Genomic DNA, 23,668 nt, shown 5'->3' with positions numbered 1-23,668 from the left:
CAGTACATAAAGAAGGTTGAACTTAAACTGGGAGGGTGAAAATACAGATACCCTGATTACTGATTAACCCTTCTTCTGCCCCTCTGAGACTCCCTTTAACACCTTTTTGAGGAGGTTCTACAACTCAGAATTATGGAGGTGGGGGGGAAGAAAAAAAGAAAAGAAAAATCCAGAAAATTCAATCTTAAAAGGTTAACAGTAAGGTGAAGATTTTTTTTGAACTGCATTTGGAAACAATACTGTGAGACCCTGCTTTATCCTTTCACCCAAAAAGAAGAAAAATTTATTACAAATTCTCTGAAATCAAACAACTTCAGGTGGCTGAACCTGCAATAGAAGGGAACTGAAGTTAAAAGGGCACAGAGGGTCCCTTTCAGTTTTATGTGCATTCATGATATGAGATTTGAAGGATGAAAATACGCATAAAATCAATAAATTACTGTTGGGAAAGTGTATTATATGAAATTTATGCTTCATTTAAAAGAATGGTCTATATATCCATCTGTCTTATTACAGCCACATCATAAAACAGCAAAATAAAATATTTAAGTAAGTTGTTTAACAAACAAGGCCTTGAATTAAAGTTAGACTGGAGCTTTGAGCAAGTCCTGTCAATGCATTTCAAAAAGAGCTAGAGATCATGGGTTCTGTCAGATTTTTTCTTATAGCAACATTATGTTTTTTGGCTCAACTTTTGCACATCATCGCCCTTTAGCTTATTAAAGCACTTATTAAAGTTACACAGCAATGGTTACTGCAGTGCATTTCCTCAGGAAGTGTTTGTGGTTCACCAAGAAATACAAAATTGTTAGAAAACACCCACTGCTTTATGTGATCTTTTGATTAAACATAATTACATTTATTACTTTCCCTCAGTTAAAAAAAAAAAATCCCATTTAGCTATTTAATGGCAATTTCCTCAGTGGGACACATATACACATAATATTATAGGTATGAATATATGTGTGCATGGATATAAACAGCAGGACAGGACCATATCTCGTGAAGAGAAGCCATTGTTCTCAAATACAGAATATATGTACGACAACAGTTTTTAAACTGTGTGACCTTTCTTTTCAACCACAGTGTTTCACCAGGTGCATACAGAAGCATCTTTGTGCCATTTCCCTTTTGCTCTGAGGAGGGAGGATGTAGAAAGGGCTTAGGCATGACATGACACATAGAGAGATTTCATAGGAGCAGCGAAATACTCTCTAGATTTTTCTCTTTACAATGCAACCCTACTACCTGTGAAGAGCAGCATGCACAGGTATGAGCTGAAGTGAGTTCTTGCTTGTTTCCCCAGCTCCCAAATGGTCATCTTGAGTTTGCCACGAGGTTGTTCACCCAGGACTGAAAAGATGCTATCTGGTAGGTCACTGACAACAGAGATCTTAGAATTAAAGGAATCAGCAGCTCACTCCTGTTCTACCTTGTTGAGACGACTTATTTCACTCTCATAGTATTCTTTCTTTCTGGTCATTGAGGCATTCTTCTGCTTCAGGAGCCTGTTCTCTTCCTTCATTTCATGGAGAGCTTCACTAAGGACCTGTGTATCTTTCTGGGATGCAAAAAAACAGAGAGATGCTGCTGAAATGCAGATGGAAACATTTTTCAAGAACAATTTTCAGAATAATCTTCTGTCTGACAGATGTGCTGCATTTTTGTTGCCCCAAACACAGCTGGGAAGGGAGGCAACAGGAAGGCAGATCATTAGTACACCCAGATATGATAAAGTCTGTAGAAATTGTTTTGACCACTCACCATATGACGAGACAGAGACAACATACCAGACTAAACCCTTGCTCTCTGCAGTTGCACGAAGGCATGAGAATGCTGGCAGGCCAAGCAGATCAAAATCACCATGACAGTTACCCCAGACCTGCATTTCTCCTGTGTACTCAGAGAATAAGGCCAGGACTAAATGCTGATGGAGTCCCAGCCATTCCCAGTGCCACACAACATTAAAGACAAAACCAGATCTCAGGGTCAAATAGTCTTAGGGCTTTATCCACTACATAAGATAAGGTCTCAGCTTGCTCCAGAATTACCAAGGAACCAAACAAGGCTTAAAAATCCACTTTTTTGACCCCATCACAGTTGTTGTTGACTTCACCTGGACGATTCCTGGTGCATATGCCCACACTGTCCCTACTTACAAAAGGATTTACAGATGAGCCTTCTTTCCAAGATGCCATTATAAGAATTATTAGGGCAGATTTGCCTAACTGTGAATTTGACTCTCTTATTCTCTTTCAGTATGGCTATTTTCAATTTACAGTGAAGGGAGCTGAGATCCAAATCAGATCCTGAAGCAAATGGCATTTTGTAAACTTCCCTCACAGGGTAAGGCATAAGGCATTCCTTACTATCCCGTTTTTGCCAGACTGGTCTCAGGGCAAAGCTGTTCAGGCAAATGAAACAGAAGGCCTAGTTTAAAAAAAAAAAAAAAAAAAATTCTTCTGCAGCTGCTTTATGTGAATAAAACGTGAGACCCAACAATCACAGGCACAGCACACCATATGAATGGGGGTTTCCTCTGTGTAACAGGCACATCTCTGTGCAGCCAGTCACAGTTTGGGCTCATCAGAAGCTCATCACCATGAAAAACACCCCTGAGTAACTGTTGCTTACACATGAGGAACTTTACTCTGCTGTGTTCAAAGTTAGCTGGAACATTTCGTTTTCTCCAAAAACTAGGCAAGATTAGCAGGGTATCTCTGCAATATGTATAGGAACTCATCCAGGAGCTAGCTCAAGCTGACAAGCATTTACTGGCTGAGTGTGCAACTTCAAAGAAATTGCAGATTTAAGACCAAAGTTCCATGCTGGTTAACCTGTCCCCATAAAAAGTTTTTGGACTATATTGTTATTTAGTTTATTATTCATGTATGCAGTAAAAAACCTGGGAGAGTGTACTACTCATCCTTATTTTTACAAAATGGTAGCTATTTTTCCCAGGTATTATATATTAAAAGGCAGGCAGTAACATGAATAGGAATATGAACTGTCTCACATTGAATCAACACTCAGAGCAAATACAGGCAGTGATTCAGCAAGTACATAATGACAAAGTTTGCCTTAAAACATGTAAATTGTGCTATGAGCTGGAAATCAAGTATGTGCTTAGCTAAGACTAATTGATAAGTAAGATGAATCTTCTGCTTATACAGATACAAGCTAAGGGGATTGCATTTCTTTTCCTGCACCAGCTAACTCACATCCTATCTGAGCCTCGAAGTGATACAACTACCACTTGTTTCAGGTTACCACGTGAATAGAGAAACCCAGCTTCAGCCATCACATGCCATCACCATCCAGAAACTCTCACAAGAGGTCATGAAGAACGTGATACCATGAAGCAGAATGAGAACAGGAAGCACCACTCTGCGGGGCTTGCAAAAGGGAGCACAAAGTTTTGTGTAGGTGCCCATCATTCAGGCTGGTGGTTTTACTGAGGTGGGAATTCAGCCCAGGGATCTAAACTTAGATGCAAAAGCCCACCACAAGAGCCAGTGCCCCAGGAGTCCTGAGAGAGGACCACAACCACTCCGAGGGTGAGGTGAACAGCACCCTGGAGCAGCTGATCAGCCCAGATACTTCCAGCCCTGATAACTGCACTGACTGTGTTGCTAATATCTACAGGGAGCTGAGATACCTACCACATGTATGAGACCCTGTATTGTCAATACCACAACCTGGGGGACTGGAGCTGCATTCATTCCTTTGAGTATTCTTGCCAAGCACTTTGTGTAACAACCTGCAATGGTGCCCCTCTTCCACTGGAAATAACTGCAGCATTTTTGTTTGCAAAGAAATTCACCCTGAACTGAACTGTGAGGAGAGAAATCTCTGCAGTGTAGATATCAACCTGCTCTTTACTCCCCCACATACACTAATGCCATGCTGTCTGCCAGTCCCTATTGAAAAGACTCTCTCTCTATACACGGTTCTGTGATGAGGCAGATCAGCAGCCACTGCCTTGGGTACAATATTGAGGAGGCACAGTCTCACCTCTGGGCTGTGCACAACCCACGCTCTGCCTCACCCAAGGGGAGAAAGATGAAAGGTGAGAGAGTGTTCACCACAGAGCACAAAAGCAGTGACACAGGGCACCCTACCTTTTCCTGCAGCAGCCTCTCTCTGCCCAGCGCTTGCCACCTCTCCTCCTCTGGATGCTGCCGGTGTCTCTCCTGCTCCAGCTCGCTCACTCTCCTCTCCGACATGTCCAGCTTTGCCTTCATCTCTGTCAGCTGAAAAGCAAGTGACAGACCATGCTGGGCTGATTGGGGATTCTGAAAGGCACAGCACCTCCAGGGTGTCAAGCCAGAGGCATAATACAGTTCCAAATTAAATGAGGAAGAGCCATTTGGCTTCCTCTTCTCTTTGGGGGAAAAAGAAAATGAATGATCCAGATCTCAGTAAAGCTTTCTGGAAAATATTAGAGAGAAAATTTTCCTGATAAGCACATTAAGTCATTCTATAAACTTCCTTTTTACAGCAGGAAACAGTAGATGAGATATGTCACTCAATGAAGCAACTTGGGTTTTGGAATACCAGCAAAATTGTAAGCACTCAGCTTCACTAGGCAGCTGACAATAATGTCTGCAGCAATGATGCCACACAGCCATAAGCAAGGAACAAAAGCTACTGCAATTGGATCTGGGGGGGAAAAAAAAGGAAATAAAAATACTTATTTACAATTAATTTTGAAAGTCTCTGCTTAGAGAGGGCAACTTTCACGGAGAATTTACCAGGGAGCTCCCAGGCTTCACAAGAGATGGGACAAGAACCACCAGATATGTGATGATGTGGATCAGGGGCTGGGCACACCAGGCACTGCAAGCTGATTTTCAGTTAACTGTGCTCTCAATTATGGACAATTTTTACTACCGTGTGGAGGGCATGAAGATCTCTGCTGTCATGTCCACACTGGTCCCTCCTATTTAAGGGACACCCTGCTTCTCTGGTTAGTTTGTCCTACTGAAGACTGACACACATCGGCTTCACTTTTATACGGTGAAGCTTTTTTAATTTATGAGCTAAAGACAAAGGAAGGTATTTACCATGGCTATGGCTGGCTGGTATTTGAATACAGACTTAACTGTCAGCAGGTGGCACACATATTCCAATAGAAGCTCTCAGCATTGTTACCTGCTTTTCATAAAGCTGTTTCATACTTCTAAATTGATGATCCCATTGCTTGTTCACCTCCAGAAGCTGTAATTACCAGGAAGGCAGAGTAAATAACCCTTATTTCAACATTCTCAGTAAATCAAAAACAGACTGGCATTCTAATCCTCTGTCAATAAGTGTTCCCAACCTCCTCATCATCTGGCCAGTTCATTTCAGAAGCAGCAAGTTTAAGGTTTGGCAAGCCTTGCAGCCCATCTGCCAGTGCTTTGGTATTTCAGTTAAAGCACATGAACAGTCAGGAAGCAACACTCAGGAAACATGCAAATACACAATAAGCTACAGGTGGATCATTTGCAACACTGCACAAATCCCAAATGGCCAAGGACTTTGCTGCTAGTTTGCTACAAGTTCCATGAACATATTTCTAATTAGAAGGTCTTTGACTTCAAACAAATGAATGGAAGACTCCTACTGACTGGAATACTACTGGGTGCAAACCCTGCTTGTTGTTCCTTGGCCTTTACAATAGTGATCATTAATAAAATTTGCCTTTTGTACTAAACAAACTTCTGCTCTTCCAGATTTATAGGCATGGTACAATCAGTCATCATGTGGTTAAGGGTATATTTAAGATTACCTCTCGTCTCTGTCTTTCCAGTGTGAGGATCTGTTGCTCCAGAGAATTGGATGATAAAGGCTTCTTTTTTCTCAGTAATGTGTGCCTTGACTGGAGAAAAGGAATGTTCAAAAATTAATGCTTCTGGCCTGTTCTCTTCAAGATTCTCATGTAAAGCTCCCATCCACCCTGACAGGTGCACATAAAGAAACTGAAACAAACATTTTCCTACACCAAATTTGTATCTGAGTACCTTCACACCTGCTGACAGCTGATTCTGGAGCATACATCTGCTTTAACTCTGCTCAGGCTGTGTTTTAATTGAAGCATTATGCAAATAGCCACTGAAATAGCCAAAATTGTATCTATTTGTACCATCTGAGACACAGAACACAAAATAGGATTTTAATTATCTTGCAGGTGGTAATACAAACAAGTAGTACAAGCCACAAAAGTTGAGCATGATGTGGAGTGGGCCTAAGTAATTCCCTTCATTTACAAGAACTAGAATAATTAGTAGGATTGTCCCTGGAAAGTGCTTGCAGACCCAAGGTAATAAACTTTAGCACAAAGGGCTCAAAACAAGCAATACAGAAAACAAATTGACCATTTGGAGAAATTTAGAAGATCAGTCTGTAACTGCTCCATTTTTTTTAAGTGTGGAGTTTCACCCATGCAGGACAGCAGGAGCTACACACTCAATTTTTTAATGGCAGTGCCTTATAACATAATTTCCAAGAAGTTTCTATGGATTGTCATGATAACTAACATGTGATCTGTTAGAGAGAGAGAGAGAGAACTGTACTGGGGAAAAAAAGAGACATTCTCATAAAAATAGAACATACTCTGTTCAGATACATACTCAGGGATTTTTGTTTCCCCTCCTAAATTCTCAACCAATACATGAAAAACTAGAATAATAGTGTGAGCACTTCTGAAGTCTGGAATAAATTTTCTTTAGATAGAGAATTTAATGCTGAATACCAATGAAGATCAAAGAACAGTTTTTCTGTGTCTTTTCAAAGGCAAAAATCCCAACCACATATTTGCCCCATGGCCGGTCCTGCTGAACTCTAATGTGGAGCCCTTGACTTTCAAGCCAGAAAACACTTAATACCTCTTCTTGTAGTTCACAGACATGTTTAATTTAGAGTATCTGAAGCAATACCTGGCAGCTTATGGAGTTATTCACATGCTGAATTGCTTCCAGCATCTGGGCCTTAGGCATTTATGGAAGTGCATATTTAAGAATACTAATAAAGTGATAGAACAATTCACAAATCTAACAACTATACATACACTTGGCACCAACTAGCCCAAATGCTCACAGAAGTTGTGGGGTCACTCAAATGAACCACTTTGTACCCTTTGCGTAACTTCTGGAGGGTAAAAAAAAAACCATTAGGAAAGAGCTTCTTTCTAAGAATGCCATCTGCAAAAATATTTCTACCATTTCCTTCCACTCTTACACAGTTTAAATCATTCAGAAAAATCTATTAGAACACAAAGATGAGCCCATAATTGTCAATCTAGAAAGTGACCTGCACCAGCTCCTGTTAATCAGAAAACATTTCAGAGAACAGCCAACACAGTCACTTACGCCCAATGGTTCTGCTGGAGCTTCCATGTCACTCCCACCTGCCCAGGTGCATCCAAGCCGGCCTGGAGCGTTTCCTTCACTGTGGGTCTTTGGAAGAAGAAGAGCAATGAAACAGAGATTTTATCTTGGCTAAAGGAGCAGGAGAATTGTTTTCAGACCCAGAAGATCCAGGAGTGCTGCCTATGGAAGCAGCCACGGTCCAGAAAGAAGTGGTGGAATTCTGATTTTAACCTTTTCCTCCTTCCTGAGTGGGGCTTCCCAGAAAGGATGAAGCACAATGCCTATGACTAATGTGCCAGGCAAGGCAGCTCTCTGCTTTGTGTGCATGGAAATCACAATTGCCTGGCCAGTTCACTCCAGAGAGGAAGTTGCATGTATAAGGGAAGGAAGGGTATTTGCTTTTTCAGTAAGAGGACAGGCTTTTCTATCCCTGCTTCCAGTTATAAAAAAGAACTTAAGTAATTACAACAATTATTGACACTAAGAGTGAACTATCAGAACAGAAAAAGGAGTGAGTCATGCTTCTAAAGGAGCAATAGCAAAGTCTGTTAACAGCTACAGGGAAGAGCACCCCCATACAAAGACCCCGAGATATTTAGGGGAAAACCATAATTGGAAAATTGATTTGTTTCCCTGAAGAAAAGCTGCACAAAGATGAAGAATGGCAGATGTTTTATTTGCACTTCTGGTACTTGCCTCACCCAAGCCCGGGTCCAGCTTCAAGCTACACAAGACTTGAGTACTCAAAGGTACCCAATGCTCCAAACTTGTGCCTTAGTTTCCCATTTGGAGAAAGATGTTTACCTTACCAGGTTAATCTCACAGGAAAGATTAACAAAGAAAAGGCTTCCGCAGACTTCCTATAAAAATTCAAAATTAAACAGAAAAGTCTAAAATGTTCTCTTCTTCAGTCTTGGAATTCTGAATAATGCTAGATTTCAGAAGGAAGCATGAAAGAAAAATCCTGCTCCTTATTGTGGAAAGATCTCTGGGTCTATGGCTTTTGCAGTGGCAGGAGAGGTTGCTTATTCCACTTTCAAGGAATGGAATGAAAGCTAGCCTGTGAAATTTGACATCAAATAATAGAAACCCCTCTTTCAATTTCCAAAAAGGATTTAGACAAAGTAAAGCAATCCAGTGAAATGCTGGAATTTTGCAGCCACATTCCAGGTCTCTGGTTCACAATGTGTGACTAAGCAACTCCTCTTTTGCAAGACACAAACCCCAATTTGGAAGAAAGCTACTATTTTATAATATTTGCATATGAAATATATCCTGCTACCCTGAGATTCTTTTTATTTTTCTCCTGCTTCATGGAGCAGCTGGAACTGTGGTATATCAAGAGAAAAATTATAAAACAAAGGTTCTTTTAATGAAGATGTTTCAGATTCTACATAGGAATCATCCTACCCATCAAGAATCAGAAGAATTTAACCTGTACCTGTATCAAAACTAGTCTTTGAGCAGGTTCAGCATTGAAGACTATAAACTCGTGCAAAGAGTCTAAAGCACCAGCACTGAGCATCAGATCCATAAAAATAAAATCACAAACCTTCCACATTGCACATCTGCTCTTGAGGACGCTGTCTCTCGAGCCCAGACCCTGTCCATCCCCCAGCTCCCACTCTCACCAATCTCATCCCCACTCCAGCAGCACCTCAGCTGTGGGAGAAAGCTCAGGTTGAACAGCTGTATTTTATGGTCTGGCCTGCAAAGGTAAAGCAGCCCCAGTTTCTGGTTTCCCCACAAGAGCACGCTAGGATGTGGTGAGTGAGGTGCAGAGTGGTCCCCGCAGTGGGGTCAGAAGAGCAAACCCAGCGCACAGCCCTACTCAGGAATCACAGCTCCCACTTGAAAGACATTAATGCTCAAATTACTTTGAAGAGAGGATGAGGCTGAGACCTTGCTTGATACTGTAAGCTGGGTCACAACAGCTTCCTGGAGAGGTGAGTAGTTTCCTGGAAAGCTAGCTGGACATTAGGACACCAAGTCCTTTGTTGGTGATTTCTTCATGACTGCATTAATGACAACCGAAAGTGAATGATTTTATATAAAATTTGACAGAATAGAACTAAGACTAAAGTACTTTTCAGTGCCTGTCTCATCCAGCTTAGCATTCACATGGATAACTGGTTGCCACGTAAGAACAGACTGGAGGGAGAGAAGTATGTCTGGAATCTGTATGAACAGAAGAAATGCCAGTGAGTAGGGAACAAAAACTGAAGCTCTTCAGAGGTGGTGGTATTCTTCCAGCAAAAACTGGGAGATGTTAAAGCAAAATCATTGCCTGTCTCTGTCAAAACAGGCAATAGCAGTGAAAACAAAGATAAGGAGATGACAACATTCATTTTCATTGATACTGCAGAGATAAAGACACTACATTTGTTTATATTTACTGCTATATAATCAAGAAAAACTTAACAACAGCACTTCAGAAACCTGAGATATACAGAAATCCTTAACAGAAGGACTCTTGGAGAACTATCAGGCTTCAGAATTCAAAAAACCCCCAAAATATTTTAAAGCATTTATACTTGGTTTGAAGCTATTGAACCAAACACACAGTTTTAAATTGCTTGGAAAATTCCAGTTGACAACCAGACTGTAAATGCAGTCACAAACCTAAAAATCTGCCAGGTACAGAAAAAGCTTTCCAGGAAGCAAATGGCAGGATCTGCTGCCCCTCACACTCCCTAACTCCCAAGTGGCAGCATACAACAGCTTAGAAGCCTTTTCTTGATTTCTATTTTATTTCCATGATATTCTGTAATTTCTATTAGTAGTAGCTTTGAGGGGTTTTTTTTTTAATGCCCTGTTTAAAAATGTGAAATATTTTAGTTTGTATTCTAGGAAGACCTGAGCTTCCTGAGCATAAAAGCCTTTTAGGCATCTTTGGGAAGCTTGCAGTGGGAGAAAAATCAAAGCCTTGGAGCTTTGGCCGGTGCTGAATCCTCTCTCAAGCCTAGGCATCATGAGAAGATAGAAGTTCTCATCTTCAGAGTGCCGGATCTTAATTCTGGGAACAATGGTATTACAAAATGTCACTCGTAATTTCAGATAATGAAAACCATTTCTCACTTCTGAAAATTGTCTGCTCAGTAACTGCAGTGAAACCAAGAACCATTAAAAGGCTTGATGCAAGCAAATGTGAGGCTTTCCTTGATGATAACAAAATGGTGCAAAATGACAAAGCAATCTTTTTCTGTTCTCTTCCTAGCTGATCATGGAACTACTGTCAGATTTGTTGGGGATATTTTTTTAAAATTTATTTTTATTTATTGTTCAGTTGCAGACTTGTAGAAGCTAGATTAACTCTGAGGTTACTTGGGTTAAAATTCGGTGGCTTTTGGGAAGCAGTCACTTTGCTTATGTTTCAGTTGAGGTTTGGTTTTGGCTTTATTGCTGAAGCTGTTGTTATGCCAGCAGTGCTTGCCACAACATCCATTGCGACTCCCTTTCCCATTCTGAGGCATGTGGTGAAGTGGTAAAAAATGAGAGATTTTAGCTGAAGAATAAAATTGGCTCTTGAACTAGAAGAAGAATCTGCCTCTTCCTGCCACAACCTGGCCCCTGTGCCTCACCAGAGAGGTGTGCTAGAAAGGGATTTTCCCTTTGGTAAGTGTGTCAGCCTCAGCCTTTTGTGCTGCTCAGTTACATGCTCCCTCTGACAGAAAAATAGGTGCAGATACAAATTTGTGTCTTAATACGTGGGAACCGGAAAAAATTAGAGCAAGAAGCGGTTTCAGAGTAAATCAAACATAGCACAGGCTCCTGCTTCAGGATTTCCTTTATCTACTAACTATAAGGGCATGGCCTCCCAAGTACCTAAGCATTTGCAAGCTCAGGCCTGATGATGAAAATCCAAGTTTCATGTGAAAATAACTGGATGACAATTTGTAAATCTAAAAAATGCAAATCTATTCCCTTTCCTGGAATGATGAATACAGCATCAGGACAAGCTGCAATTAAAGGAGTCATAGTCTGAAGGATGTGCTGAGAATGAGCTCATTCTGCAGATCTACATTTTCTCTCTCTCAAATATTTGCATTTAAAACCACATTAATATCATAAATTTTTATGGAAAAAAATCCTGGCAAAAAGGGGAATTTGTTTACAGACATGTACAGATTAGTCTTGAAAGCAATTTAAGGGCAAATGGAAATGCCATTCTGCAGAGTGCAATGTGTACTCTTCACTCCAGAAAAAAAGTTACAGAACGAAAATGACCTGCTAGCTGTGACAAATAACTTCCTGGTGAATGATTGACATTACAGGGAAGGGTACACTTTTGTTTCATTATTAACTTTTTCCTAACTCTTAAATATATAATTTGCCCCTCATTTTAAGTCCAAATCAGCCTAATTTGACAAACTGATATTTTCTGCTGGGATGGGGGGTTGGGGCGGGGGGGGGGGGGGGGGGGGGTCGGAGGATTAATAGTATTTCATAATCTTCACAACGTCTACTAGGTGTTAAAAATATGACCTCCTTTCCCAAAACACACAATTCAAGACATGTACTCCTTGCCCCTTACACCAAGGTTGTTGAAGCTCATCAGAACTGTCAAGCTGTCACTCACTTGAAGCTCAGCTCAATAACCAGCCAAGTGAAAAGTTGCTCGACTTAAAAGTATAAAGAAAAAATAGCCAGCATGTGTCTAGTGCAGAAGTATCATAAACTGTCCCTCTTAGCTCTGAAAAACCACACACACCTTTCACAGGCAAGAAGTGCTATAAATGCAAAGAGCATAAAAGCATGACAGATTAAATACTGCCATGGTATCCTGTGCGAAGCACTGCAGCACCCCACAGAAAGGGTCCAGGTAAGCACATCCTTTTTCTTTCTTCTCCACATCCCCCAAATCCTCTCATATGTCTCCTCCTGCTGGAGGGAGGCTAACATGTGCAACCAGGTGTTTCCATGGATCATTTGTGGCTTGTAATTTCAAAGCTTGGTTCTGCACTGACTTCTGCTTCACCATGCTTATTTCTCCCCTGCCTCCGGGAATCCCCATCCCTGCCTGTGGCTTCTCTCTCACCGTTTCTAATCCCACTGGTCTGACCCTGGGGTGTCTCCTTGGGCTTAGGCTCAGCTTCATGCCCCGAGGTCATGAGTCATTCTGGAGATGGCAGTTTACATGTGAAAGGAGCTGTGTGTAATTTTGGATTTTGCAGAAGAGAGTCATCTCCCTTTTACCTCCTCAGAAATTTCCTGCCGCGGGGTGCAGCCTTCAGAGTTTTCCTTTCCCCATCCTGTGCTGGAGTGACACAGGTAAGTGTATCATCCCTTGCAGGTGGATATCACTCATGGTTTAATCACTCCTCTCATCAACACCCCTCCCTCCTCCTGTTCCCAGTTTGTGGAAAACACAGAAATTCCTTCTATTCTCGCTATTTCAGGGGAGAGGAGTGAAACTGAGAGGGAAACCCAGAACAAGTTTCTGTCAGGCTTGTTAACCACTGCTTCACTGCAGGCAAAGACAACCGCCTTAGCAGGTGGCTTACGATTTTCTGTTTGCAATACCACAGAAATGTGGGTTTGAATCATCATCATTTTCCTTCTGCTCTCTTCCTATTCATCTAAAAGCCTGACACTTCCACAGGTCTTTGTGTCACACACCTCTGCTCATTCCCTGTTAAATCAGAACTCCCAAATGCATCAAAAATGACAGTGTTTCGGGGGTTACATAGTTCTGAGGATTTGTTATCCAAAAGGCACATCTGGACACAGGGTTTGACTTAGGATAATCAGTGGATAATTAGCTGACCTTTTAAAGCACTATGTATGAAATGTACCTTCACAGTAACTCTTCCTCATAACAGAAAGTAGCTATATTAGGAAAAAAAAAACTGTAGCAAGTTCATTGCATCATTTCAGAAATCCTAAAGTTTCATGCATAGTCAAGTCCCCCAGAGAACATCCCCTGAATGTTCTTTCCTGGCAGATAAACATTGCAACAGCACACTGCGATTACCTTAAGGGAACACGAAGTTCTCTGAGGGCTCAGCCTCTCTTGGGCAAGAGGTCTGGGGTCCTCACACGACTTGTAAGTGTTGCTCTTCCCTATCAGGTTCCTTATTTCAACATCCAGCTCTTTACTTTCACACCTGCTTAGGAAGAAAAAGCAATGTTAAACTTTACACAGAACTTGAGGCTCTCTTCTGAGTGTGAGAGCGCGGAGCTGGTCCTGCACCAGCCTCCTGCTCCCTTCCTTCCTGGTAACACAAGCAGAGAGTACCAGAGCAGTGACACACAGTCTCTAAGTGGTCTGTGGCAGAAACTCTTATAAAATACTTACACAAGCAGTCTTCATGAATTCTACTGCATTTCATCTACAAAATCCAAATTGACCCTTTTGGGGATTACATGAAGACTACCATGTGCCCTCAATTTCACCCACTCAGGAGAGTTTTAAATTCAACTTCAGCAAAAATGCAATCAGAATAGTTGAATAGGTTTAGATTTGCAAAACTAGGTGCTCAGTTGACAGTGTCTTTTGATGGCACTTTTTGTTTACTCTAACACTTTGTAACAGAAACCTGACATGCATTTTCCATTTTTTCTTCCTTAGAGGTTCCTTTTAAAAACATTTGTATCTTGTAAAAATTGGTCTGTTGTGAACATTTAAAATTATATTTGTTTGGTGGGAAAATTCCTTTCTTTCACTCTGCTAAGGACATACAGGACTTAGGTGCACATAGGGTCTTGCTCCAAATTGATAGAACTAACTAGCAACTAGGGCTGATGCACTTGATACACTCTAATGGTGCAATGTGACTTTCAGATAATTAACTGAGGCAAAATTAACACAACACCCTAAATCTTCTAGATCAACCCAAGTTATCAAGGAAGATTCATCTCTTTTGTAAGCTTAGACTTTTATTGCCTAATCAACTTAAACCAACTCTAAATATAAGTAATGCATGACCAGAAAGCAAACTGCAAGCTTCAAAAGTATCACCAACCTATTATTGCAAGATTAATTATTTATTTAGGCAGAAAATACACAATTCTTTCTTTAAACCACCAGAAAAATTGAAAGCAGTAGGAGTTTATCAATTATACTCCCTGAAGTTTAGACAGGCAACCCTCAGGGATTGTACTGCAGGCTCTGAGGAAACTCTTGAAGCAAAATTGATAAAATTACCCAATAAACAAACCCATCTATCTTAATTATAAGAGTAAATAAGTGTGGTGAATTTCATGCTGATAGAAGGATTCATTTAATGCTCCACATTTAAAACACAGAGACTGTAACAGAAATGTGTTTTCACTAAGCATGGATACAAAATCATTTCCAAGAGGAAATAAAATACCAACAGTAGCAAATAAGGACTAGCAAAATACTAGAGAGCTTTTTTATTTTTTAACTTGCTGCTGGTAGTTGGACAAGCTGTAATTTCATGGCCATGAGGATTAAAAGCAAGACCTTCCCAAGGCACATTTTCATGAACTCCACAGTGGTGCAGGAGGTTGCAGCTGCTCTGAGGGCTGCTGCCAGTTTCCAAAGCCTCAGCTGTGCGTGGGTGGCAGGTGAGCCCCAGCAGCAGCACGGGCACCACGTGGCTGCTCATGGAGAAAACTGCAGAAGGAAAGCAACGAACCTTGTGAGAGAAATCCAGCCCTTCTCTGTCTGGCTAAATGTTGCAAAATCCTGGATAAGCCAGGGCAAGTGGCATCTTTTCTTAAGCAATTCTGTGCTGAGGTTCCCGAACCTCAGGCAGCTGGCAGAGCAAGCACTCTGCACCCACAAGTGCACTTCCCTGGAAAACAGCACCTTCAGCCCATTTGGACTGCAGTTCCTGATGCTGAGACAGCTTTGTGTAACAGAGGTGCACATACCCTGTGCAGAGCCCTCACTGCTTCTGAGGCTGCTCAGAACTAAAAAGCCACAGCACGGAAGCAGCCACTCGCTGCTGCAATTTACCACCCCCAGCTGCCAGCACAACCCACTCCCCCAGCTCAGTCAAAGTAGCCAGTGCTTCTTAAACTCTTTTAAGCCAAATAAAGCAGTTTAGCCTAAGAAAAAAATACTCAGAATAAAGAAGTCTAGGTGCAGCCCTGGGGAGAGTAAAAGATGAGCAGCAATCTGGTAGGAGTGCAGCAGCAAGTGTTTAGGCAGGCTGCACTCAGCTCTGCTGCTGGTTCAGCCACAGCAAGTGGAGATGTGCGACCACAACCTCCTGAAGTCAGAGCATGAACCAAGCTGAGAAATACCCCATAAACATGGGGGGGTTGGCTTTTAATATTTCTTTTCAGCCAGGAAATGTTCATTCTTCTGCTCTGCTCCTCACAGTTTGATGTTGTAGCTGTAAATAATTCACCTCTGGCTGCTCCTACTCTTGTCTCTCTGCATTCTTCTTTCTGGACTTACCTGGGCAAGAGCAGGACCCAGCTGTGCCTGGGTAAAAGAAACAGAACTACAAAAGGCTCAGATCCCTACAAACCAATTTCTGCTTTGTAATATCCACGTGTTTGAAGATTATCATGAAAATCAAAAAACTACTTCATTTTTAGACTGTGAAACTATTACTGCATTTATCTGCATTTTATTATCAGCCACTTTGATAATCAGGAGGATACATTTATGGTGAGGTAGAACATTAATCATATCTGGTGTGTAGATCTGATTTAGAATCTGGACTTTCAGAGCCCAGAGATGCTCTGAGTGCTTGAATACATCAGGGGACTCATGATTAAGAGCTACTCCAGACCAAGACAAGCTGACTAACAGAGCTTCCCCGGGACAGCTCTAGAGGGCACACAGCATTCAGATTCTGCACAAAACAGTTTTCAAAACTGCTGTTGGTTTACTGGAGTTCACAGGTACACCTCTGTACCATTAAAATTTTTCAGAAAATATTAAAAGCATTTTTCTGTGGTCATACAGGACAAAGTATATATCCCTTCTATGTGCTAAAGCTTTCTAAAGTATACAAAGATACAAAAACTGTACATAGCAAGCTGTGATTACTGCAGGAGACAAAAAAAAGATTAGAATGTTAACTTTTTTTTGTAAACTTTGAACTAGTTGCAAAATTTCCTTTTTTTTTTTTAATTAAGACATTTGACATGGAAACAGAAGGTACAGATGCAATGAAGGAAGCTGGTCTCCCAGCAAAAGTTTTAACAGCTTACAGGGAAAGAAAAGAGCCCAACCTTCCCTACAATTTCCATGTCATATCTGAAAAGCCATGTCCCTCAAGAATAAGAAATTAGGTCTGTGCCCTTTGGCGAGCAAGTTGCCATATCCATGCTGAACTTCACTGTGCACCCTACTAAAGGTGTTTTCATTTCTCCCACATTGTTCAACTTGCTGTCTTTAAAATGGTTTTCACTTCTTGCTCCATGGTACATCTTTGCACCATTTCAGTTTCTAGGCTCCACTGGCCTATTATTAATTATTGGTATTATTTATAACAGTATAATGCCCTAAATAATAATGATTTTTTTTTATAAATGGTTGCATACTTTTTACAGCAATTCTATTTTTAAGCTGACAGCCAGAACATGATCAGCCCCATACTTTGGCCTTGAGTAGCATGGATTGAGGGCTGAGAAATAGAAGTTTCTCAAATAAGCAGGTACAAGCTCCATAAGAGTCCCAGTTTTGCATCTCTTGGCTCTCCCTGTTTTTCACTAGAAACTGGCATTATTCCTTACTTGGCAACAATGGACATACCTACAACGTGTCCCAAGGCATTTATTGCACAATATTAATACCAAAGCCATATAATTCTATTTGAAATATTAATTTCAAGGGTGGTGTGCTCTTGTGATTGGTGAAAGCACAAATACACACCATAAACAATTGTGAAAAAAGGCTTTAAACCAGGATTTACAGCCAGACGCCAACACCATGGAGTCATATTTTGATGGGAAATGAATTCCAGAGTCTAATGGTAAAACATGTGCTTCCTCCCCTTGGGTGGGCATTTGGGATGTAGGATTCTTGCTTGGCTAAGACTAGGGAGTAAATTCATGGAAAGAAAGAAATTTCTGCACTTGAATTATGGAGAATGAACTGGTCAGATAAAAATGTGGCAAATTTCGAGACAAATTGTTTCAGCTAATATTTCCCCTATTTAAGATAACAGACTTCATTTCAGAAAAAGGCCTGTAGAACAAGGGGGAGAATCAGACTGAATTACAGAATATTTAACCTAACTTGTACTAGCGATGCCATGACGATTTTTTTGCCTTTTCTTTTATACCTCTGCTATACCTTTTTAGTGCTTTTTGCCTACATTCTTGGACTTGTTTGTTCAGCTAAGAGACGAAACACTTTAGAAGCTTCGTAGCTAGGGATCAGTGTGCCCCAGACCCCAAGGTCCTCTCCAGAACACATTCTGTAAACTAAGATAGAACCACCCAGGGGAAGGTTCCTTGGGGAAGAGGGGCTCGTTCAAGCCTCTCACTGGGGAATTTTTGATAGATATGCTAGTTAGCAAAACCTGTAATGTTATACCAGATCTTTTGTGGGTGTGCATTGCGGGGTGCATTTCAGTGCACTCCACCTGGACATAGTGCACCTAAGGATCCTTAAAATAAATACAGAGGTAAAATCCCTTTTTCCCTTCTAACCATGTTTGACTCTTGATTTTAAAACCAGGAAAAGGCATCACTAGAAATAGACTTAAAATAGGAATAAAATTGGATATAATTCTTTTAAATGACAGTTTATCTATAGAACAAGCCTATTCTCTTATGTTCCGTGTGATTTTACAGAACTTTTGCTCTCTTTTAATTTAGTTTTGTAAAATTCTTAGATTTTTTTCATGCAAATACATTGGGATTTTTATATTAAAATCTTCTCCAGTTAAGACAAAATAACAACAAAGAATTTCCAGTCCAATAAGCAATAGGAAGGATAAAATTTTGCCAAGAAGACAAAAAGACTTTTGTTACAGAAAACAAGTTTTGCAGCCCCATAAGCTCTTAGAAGTTGAACAGACTCTGAGCTGATAGAGAATAGTTAAAATGTGGTGCAGCTCCCTAAGGACCAGTGGTGCAATTCCAGTACTCAACACTCCACTCAAAGTTTAGGCTTGGGAATTTGAACCAGAACTCTTGAAACTGAGCTCCACTAGTTCCATGTTCCACCTCACATGTACCACCATAAAAAAATCGTTTATTGGGCATAAAGCATACTGTGCTGGGACAAACACAGAAAGAACACCTGCCTTTGATGATTATGAGAATATACTTAAAAAGAGAGTTTAGGGGGGAAAAAAAAGGCAACACAATATTTCAAATTATTTCTAGCTTAATATTTTAACCTGAGTTTCACCCCCAAAAATTTATCCATTACTTCAAGAGCATAGCTGGAAAGCCAGCCAAGCAGCAGCTGAGATCTACCTGGAAGAATTGCACTGTCTTCAGAGTGAGATGTCCCACAGGTCAGTGCAGGATTAGGAATAATCTCACCCCGGTGCCAAGAAGAGCACTCCACAAAGTGTATGATAGGGGTTAAAATATGCACTGTGACCATAGCAGGGAAACCACTTTAAACTGCCCCTCAAATCTGATGTAGCCAAAACATCTGCCTCTCACCCCATAAACGTCCCTACACTTCTGTTCCCTTTACGACAAAGGAATGGGGCTTTTAAGGCACATTTAATAGCCAGCAGCTGTTGGGCTGTCAAATGCCACATCTGGAGAAGCTGTGTGCTGTTAATGTGAGCAGAAACAATTATTCTTTAATACTTTTGCTTAATTTTAAGAATTACACAAATGACAACAAAAGAGGGGCATGTTCTTAATGGAAACACATCTGGTTTCTCTGAAAATAAGCCAAAAGGGCCCAGTGATTAAGTGAAGCTGCACCTATAATCCATCCCAGCTCAGTGAAGAGAAGGAAAGCTACTGATATACAGGCACACAGTGTCCCTCGGTGTTTACTCCCCACAGGAAATTTGCAATGTGTAAGAAGACCATGACTGTTGGTTTGCTCTAAATGATGTTACTTATCACACAGTGCTGTTCCCTCTGTGCCTCGGTGTTCCTGTCCTTTGGGACTGGGTTTCCATGCAGCTGCCTCACTCCTGTACCCTGTACAGCTTGTACATCAGGAAAAGAGCATCATTCCCCTTTCACATGGATCTTCTGCCTAATTATACTACCAAGACATTGAATGTCTTCCTGATGGACAGCATTTGGGCTGCATTCAAACCTCAGGAAAAGCCAATTAAATTATTTCCACCAACTTTCTCAGGCTTCAAATGAACCATGAGTGAGCTGCAGACAACTGTCTCCCTGGAAAGGCAGCAAGTGGGGCACTGTCACCCAGACTCAGCTCCCAGGCCTCACGTAGCTGCGTGTGGATCACTAGTGGAAAGGGAATTGATTTTTGCTGTGAAAATCAATCAGCTGGAAAGCTTGGCCAAGCAGAACCACCAAGCAGCACATGAGCAGATGAATTCCCCCACTGAAAGGCACACATGCAGAAAGCTGTGGGGAGGTGGTAGTAAAGTGTTGAAAGAACTGCAAGCTAAGAGTTAAAAGGACAAGAAGGGAGACAAATCTAGATGTTTTCAAGTGCTCACTCTTTTTCTGTGAAGATCAATGTCTAGAAAAGCTTGTGCCCCCTTCAGGGCACTTTCCTGGCCTCAGTTTGTGCCTTTTCAGACTGGTGTCCCTCCCACAGCCCCTTCTGGACCGGCTGCTTGCCCTAACAGATTCAGCTGGAGCCCCACAAGTCTGTTCACATCTTACATGTGCTTGCTCCTCTGGAAAGCTGTGACTCTGATGCAGTGCAATTGCACAGCTGACATTTTTAACTGGTACTTGACACCACTGCTCTCTTTTCCAATCGGGCATCACCACAAACAGCCCATTCTGCCTCCTGCTTCAGCCTGGGCCAGGATGGGGATGCTTCAGCAATGCCTTGCTGAGCTGGGCTCACAGCTGGGCTGAACCTTTGGAGGAAAACAAGCCCACGATTCATTTGAGTCCATGTGTCCTACACAGAGCTGAGGTATTTTCAGTGATCTACTAACAGCACAGGCAGGACAGACAGATGAAAACCATTTGGAAATGCAGCCAGGAAGTGTAACATACAGTAGCTGACAGGGGACAACCAGCTCTTTAAGTCAGGCCAGCTCCTTGCCTGTGGTGGCTGCCAGGCAGCCTCAGCTGAAAGACAGAGGACACTCACTGCACTATATTTAATTCTCTCAATATTATCAAGTCAATACCTTTCCATCTCAACACACGGATGGGGGCAGAGCTCCATGCAGTCCCCTTCATCTCTCTTCTTCATTTGGAGCTCCTCACAGTGAATCTGTTAGGAACAGGGAAGAAAAAAATAAAAGAGCTTTGAAGGGGAAGTAAAAAATCAACAACTGAAGAAAAAGTTAAGCATCCAATTACAATCAGAACAGGTAACAGGGTCTTACATTTCATTTTATTCTTCATAAGCTACAAATGGTTGACAAGCAAGCCAGGAATCTACTTCCTCCTTCCCAGCACCATCCTCTAGTAAGTCCACCACTGTGTCAGGGACAGTTCTGCAAGGACAGCAGCAACAACAATCTCTGGCTGCAGTGACAAAAATCTACCCAAGTAACAAAGCTGCCAGCAGTTGCAGGAACATTGGAAGGGTTGCAAAAGGGACTTTTATTAATCATCCTAAAAGAATCAATTATCTTTCATACTCTAAAATTCAAGCATGTCCTCACATTGTCCAAAAAATTCCTATGATTCATGGAAGTGCCTAGTAAAACTACTGCTCCAAAATTAAGAGAATTTGAGTAATGACTCTGATCTAAGTCACTTGGAGATCAAAGGAGCCATATGTAAGTTATTGAGCACAAGCGTGTTGTTCAAGCATTCTACAAGCTCCTAACAAGCTTCCCTCTGGTCAGGCAAGTTACTCTCCAGCACTGCATTTCCAAAGAGAAGGGAGAGAAATAAAAAAAACCCAAACCAACCTCCCAGAGAAAAGGGCTGTTACAGGGTAACAGTAAGCAGTCCACATTAAGATAATCCCTTAAACCTGGAGGTTTTTTGATTATAACTCCAAACATGAAAAAAGCAAGCACCGCCTCTCCATCTCAAGTGGGAGAAGAGATTGTACAAAGAGTGAGCCAACATCACCTCATCCAGAGGAGCCATTCTGCTCCTTAGCTGCAGGCTGGCGGCAGCCCTGCGCATGTTTCCTCAGACACCTCTAGTTCATCAGAAGCCTTATTCTTCTCTTTAGATCAAACAATACCATTGTGATAGTTGCTAGAACTGAAAATTGACAGGTTTCCTAAGACCTATCTTAAGGACAGCAAGGTGACAACTGAAATGAAGTGGGGAGCCATCCAGAGCTAAACCTGCTATTTATAAGCAAGTAAGTTTTCAATTACAAGTCACTCTATTTATTTGTAACATCAACTTAATGTGAAACCACAGCTGAACATTTTATAGAAACCATGCTGCTTCATCTATGTGCAGGGCAGAAATATAAAATGAAAGGTTGCCAGCAGAAGATCTGAGGCGTTTGGCATCCCTCCCCCTTCTAAGTTTCAATTCCTGCAGGCATTTCACACGTTCTAAATGCATCTGGTAATCACTAATTACAAGGATCCTATTAAGAAAAAAAAAGCCAATTCAGTTCCATGTGCAACTTGATTCCAGCTTGTCTGAGTTTTATGACTGTCTGTTTAATCATAACAAAATCACATTGAAGTATGGAAAGCTGCATTCGATTGATTTCAATGGGAGCTGCAGACACTGGGGACTAATGAGGATTAAGCCTTATTATGGAGTGCCTAAACTTGGCCTGCAGGTGTCTAACTTAAAAATATCAAATTTGAAAAATATTGACCTGGAATGAACACTCTCTACCACCACTGAACCAACAAAAGAATAAAGCAAAATGACTAAAGGAAATCAGAATGAAAAAAAACCCCAAGCTGACCCAGAACACCACGGAATTCAGACTGCTACTCCAGCTCTAATTCGTCCCACTGAGCTTTGACTTTTCACCAGTTTCAGGTGTATTTGCCAAGCTGGGCACAGCATTGCAGCCCACATTAAAGAGATGCAGGTTAAATGTAACTGAAAATACGACACCCATGTCAGTAAGAGTCATGTAAGAAGCAAAAAACATTCTAAAAAACTGGAAAGGAAAAAAGCAGTGAAGAATGAACAAAAATATATTTATTTAGTTATTAGATGTGTTCTCCCCTGGTTCTGCAGAGTGAACCGGATTTAGGAGCCCTGCTGGGGAGCTCCCTGGGGCTGCATCGTGGCTGCTCCGGGTTTTCCATGTCCCTACTCTGCCAAGCCAGGGAAACAGAAAAAGCTGCTCAAGCTGACAAGTCCCACATCCCTGCATGGCCCAGCTGCACACCCAGGCAGCATAAACATGCAGTTCTCCAGAAGCCCTGCTGCTCACACTGCTGGGGTGGGGGACGTTGTGCAGGTCTCCTGACTCTTAGTCATATGCAGATTTTGCAGCTAAAATCTAAATCTCCACTTGTGAACCTGAACGAAAGAGATGCGACCCAGTTGTTGTGCCCCCTGCAAGTGTTTGTTATTAGAACAACCAGAAGCTTTTACAACCATAATATGCAATGTAACGCTGTAGGTTTTTATTAGATCTGGCAGACTGAAGCCAAGATGGATAAAATTCAGCTATTTCAAAGAATTAAGGCTCTGTAAAAGAGGGGGTTGTAATGGTCATGTAAAAGATTGCTCAGAACTACATAAATTTTCTGCTTTCTGTCAAGGCTTTTAAAAACAGGAACACCCTGAAGTAAAACAGAATCAGTTCTGCTCACAGATTTATGGGGTTTTGCAATAATTGAAAGTGTTTGTTAAAAAGTGTGCAGAATTTCCTTGGTGCTCACCCACCAAATTTATCAGGTTTCCAAGCTCTAAGTATTTCCTAGATACACCCAGAATAGGTGAAAAAGGCACTTTTTTTGGCTGGAGTATTAATTTGCATTAAAAACATATTTCCCACACAGAAAAAACACATTTGAAGAGAAAAAAAATACATTGTTCAAGAAAGACAATGAGACGCACTAATTCTAATGAAATCTTAACTGTAAAATTGATTACAACCAGAGAGGCACTCATTACACTAGTGTTTCAAAATGCTTTCCAAAATGCTTTTCACAAACATCCTTCTTGTACATGTTAAATCCTGCACTGCTCTTGCCCCATTCTCTTTTTGTTTCTTCAAGTCTAGCTCTAGCTTAAAAGCATCTGATGTTCCCAAACCTTTGGTCATTGCCCCCAAACCTGTTCAGTAATTCACTTGTATTTCATTTGTACCAAAGCAATATTTTGTGGGAATGCAATGTAAAATGAATGCCAGA

At 41.3% G+C, this 23,668-nt stretch overlaps 1 protein-coding gene across 4 annotated transcripts in view; it reads right to left on the bottom strand.

The window, feature by feature from the left end:
- The window catches only part of TNIP3 (TNFAIP3 interacting protein 3), a 57,636-nt gene that overhangs the window by 13,457 nt on the left and 20,511 nt on the right, over positions 1–23,668 (bottom strand). For 3 of the 4 annotated variants that reach the window (XM_048304236.1, XM_048304239.1, XM_048304237.1), the window contains 7 exons: positions 20,549–20,634; positions 13,327–13,462; positions 7,353–7,439; positions 5,774–5,863; positions 5,155–5,220; positions 4,122–4,253; positions 1,433–1,561 (listed from right to left, as the gene is read on the bottom strand). In XM_048304236.1, coding sequence (XP_048160193.1) covers positions 1,433–1,561; positions 4,122–4,253; positions 5,155–5,220; positions 5,774–5,863; positions 7,353–7,439; positions 13,327–13,462; positions 20,549–20,613 — 705 coding nt within the window. In that variant the 5' untranslated portion in view covers positions 20,614–20,634. The remainder of the gene's footprint in view (positions 1–1,432; positions 1,562–4,121; positions 4,254–5,154; positions 5,221–5,773; positions 5,864–7,352; positions 7,440–13,326; positions 13,463–20,548; positions 20,635–23,668) is intronic. The other variant, XM_048304238.1, reaches the window with a different exon arrangement.

The sequence above is a fragment of the Corvus hawaiiensis genome, chromosome 5, assembly GCF_020740725.1.
Source record: "Corvus hawaiiensis isolate bCorHaw1 chromosome 5, bCorHaw1.pri.cur, whole genome shotgun sequence".
Classification (NCBI taxonomy): Eukaryota; Metazoa; Chordata; class Aves; order Passeriformes; family Corvidae; genus Corvus; species Corvus hawaiiensis.
Note: the sequence above shows the minus strand (reverse complement) of the source record. Positions and strands in the feature narration are given on the sequence as shown.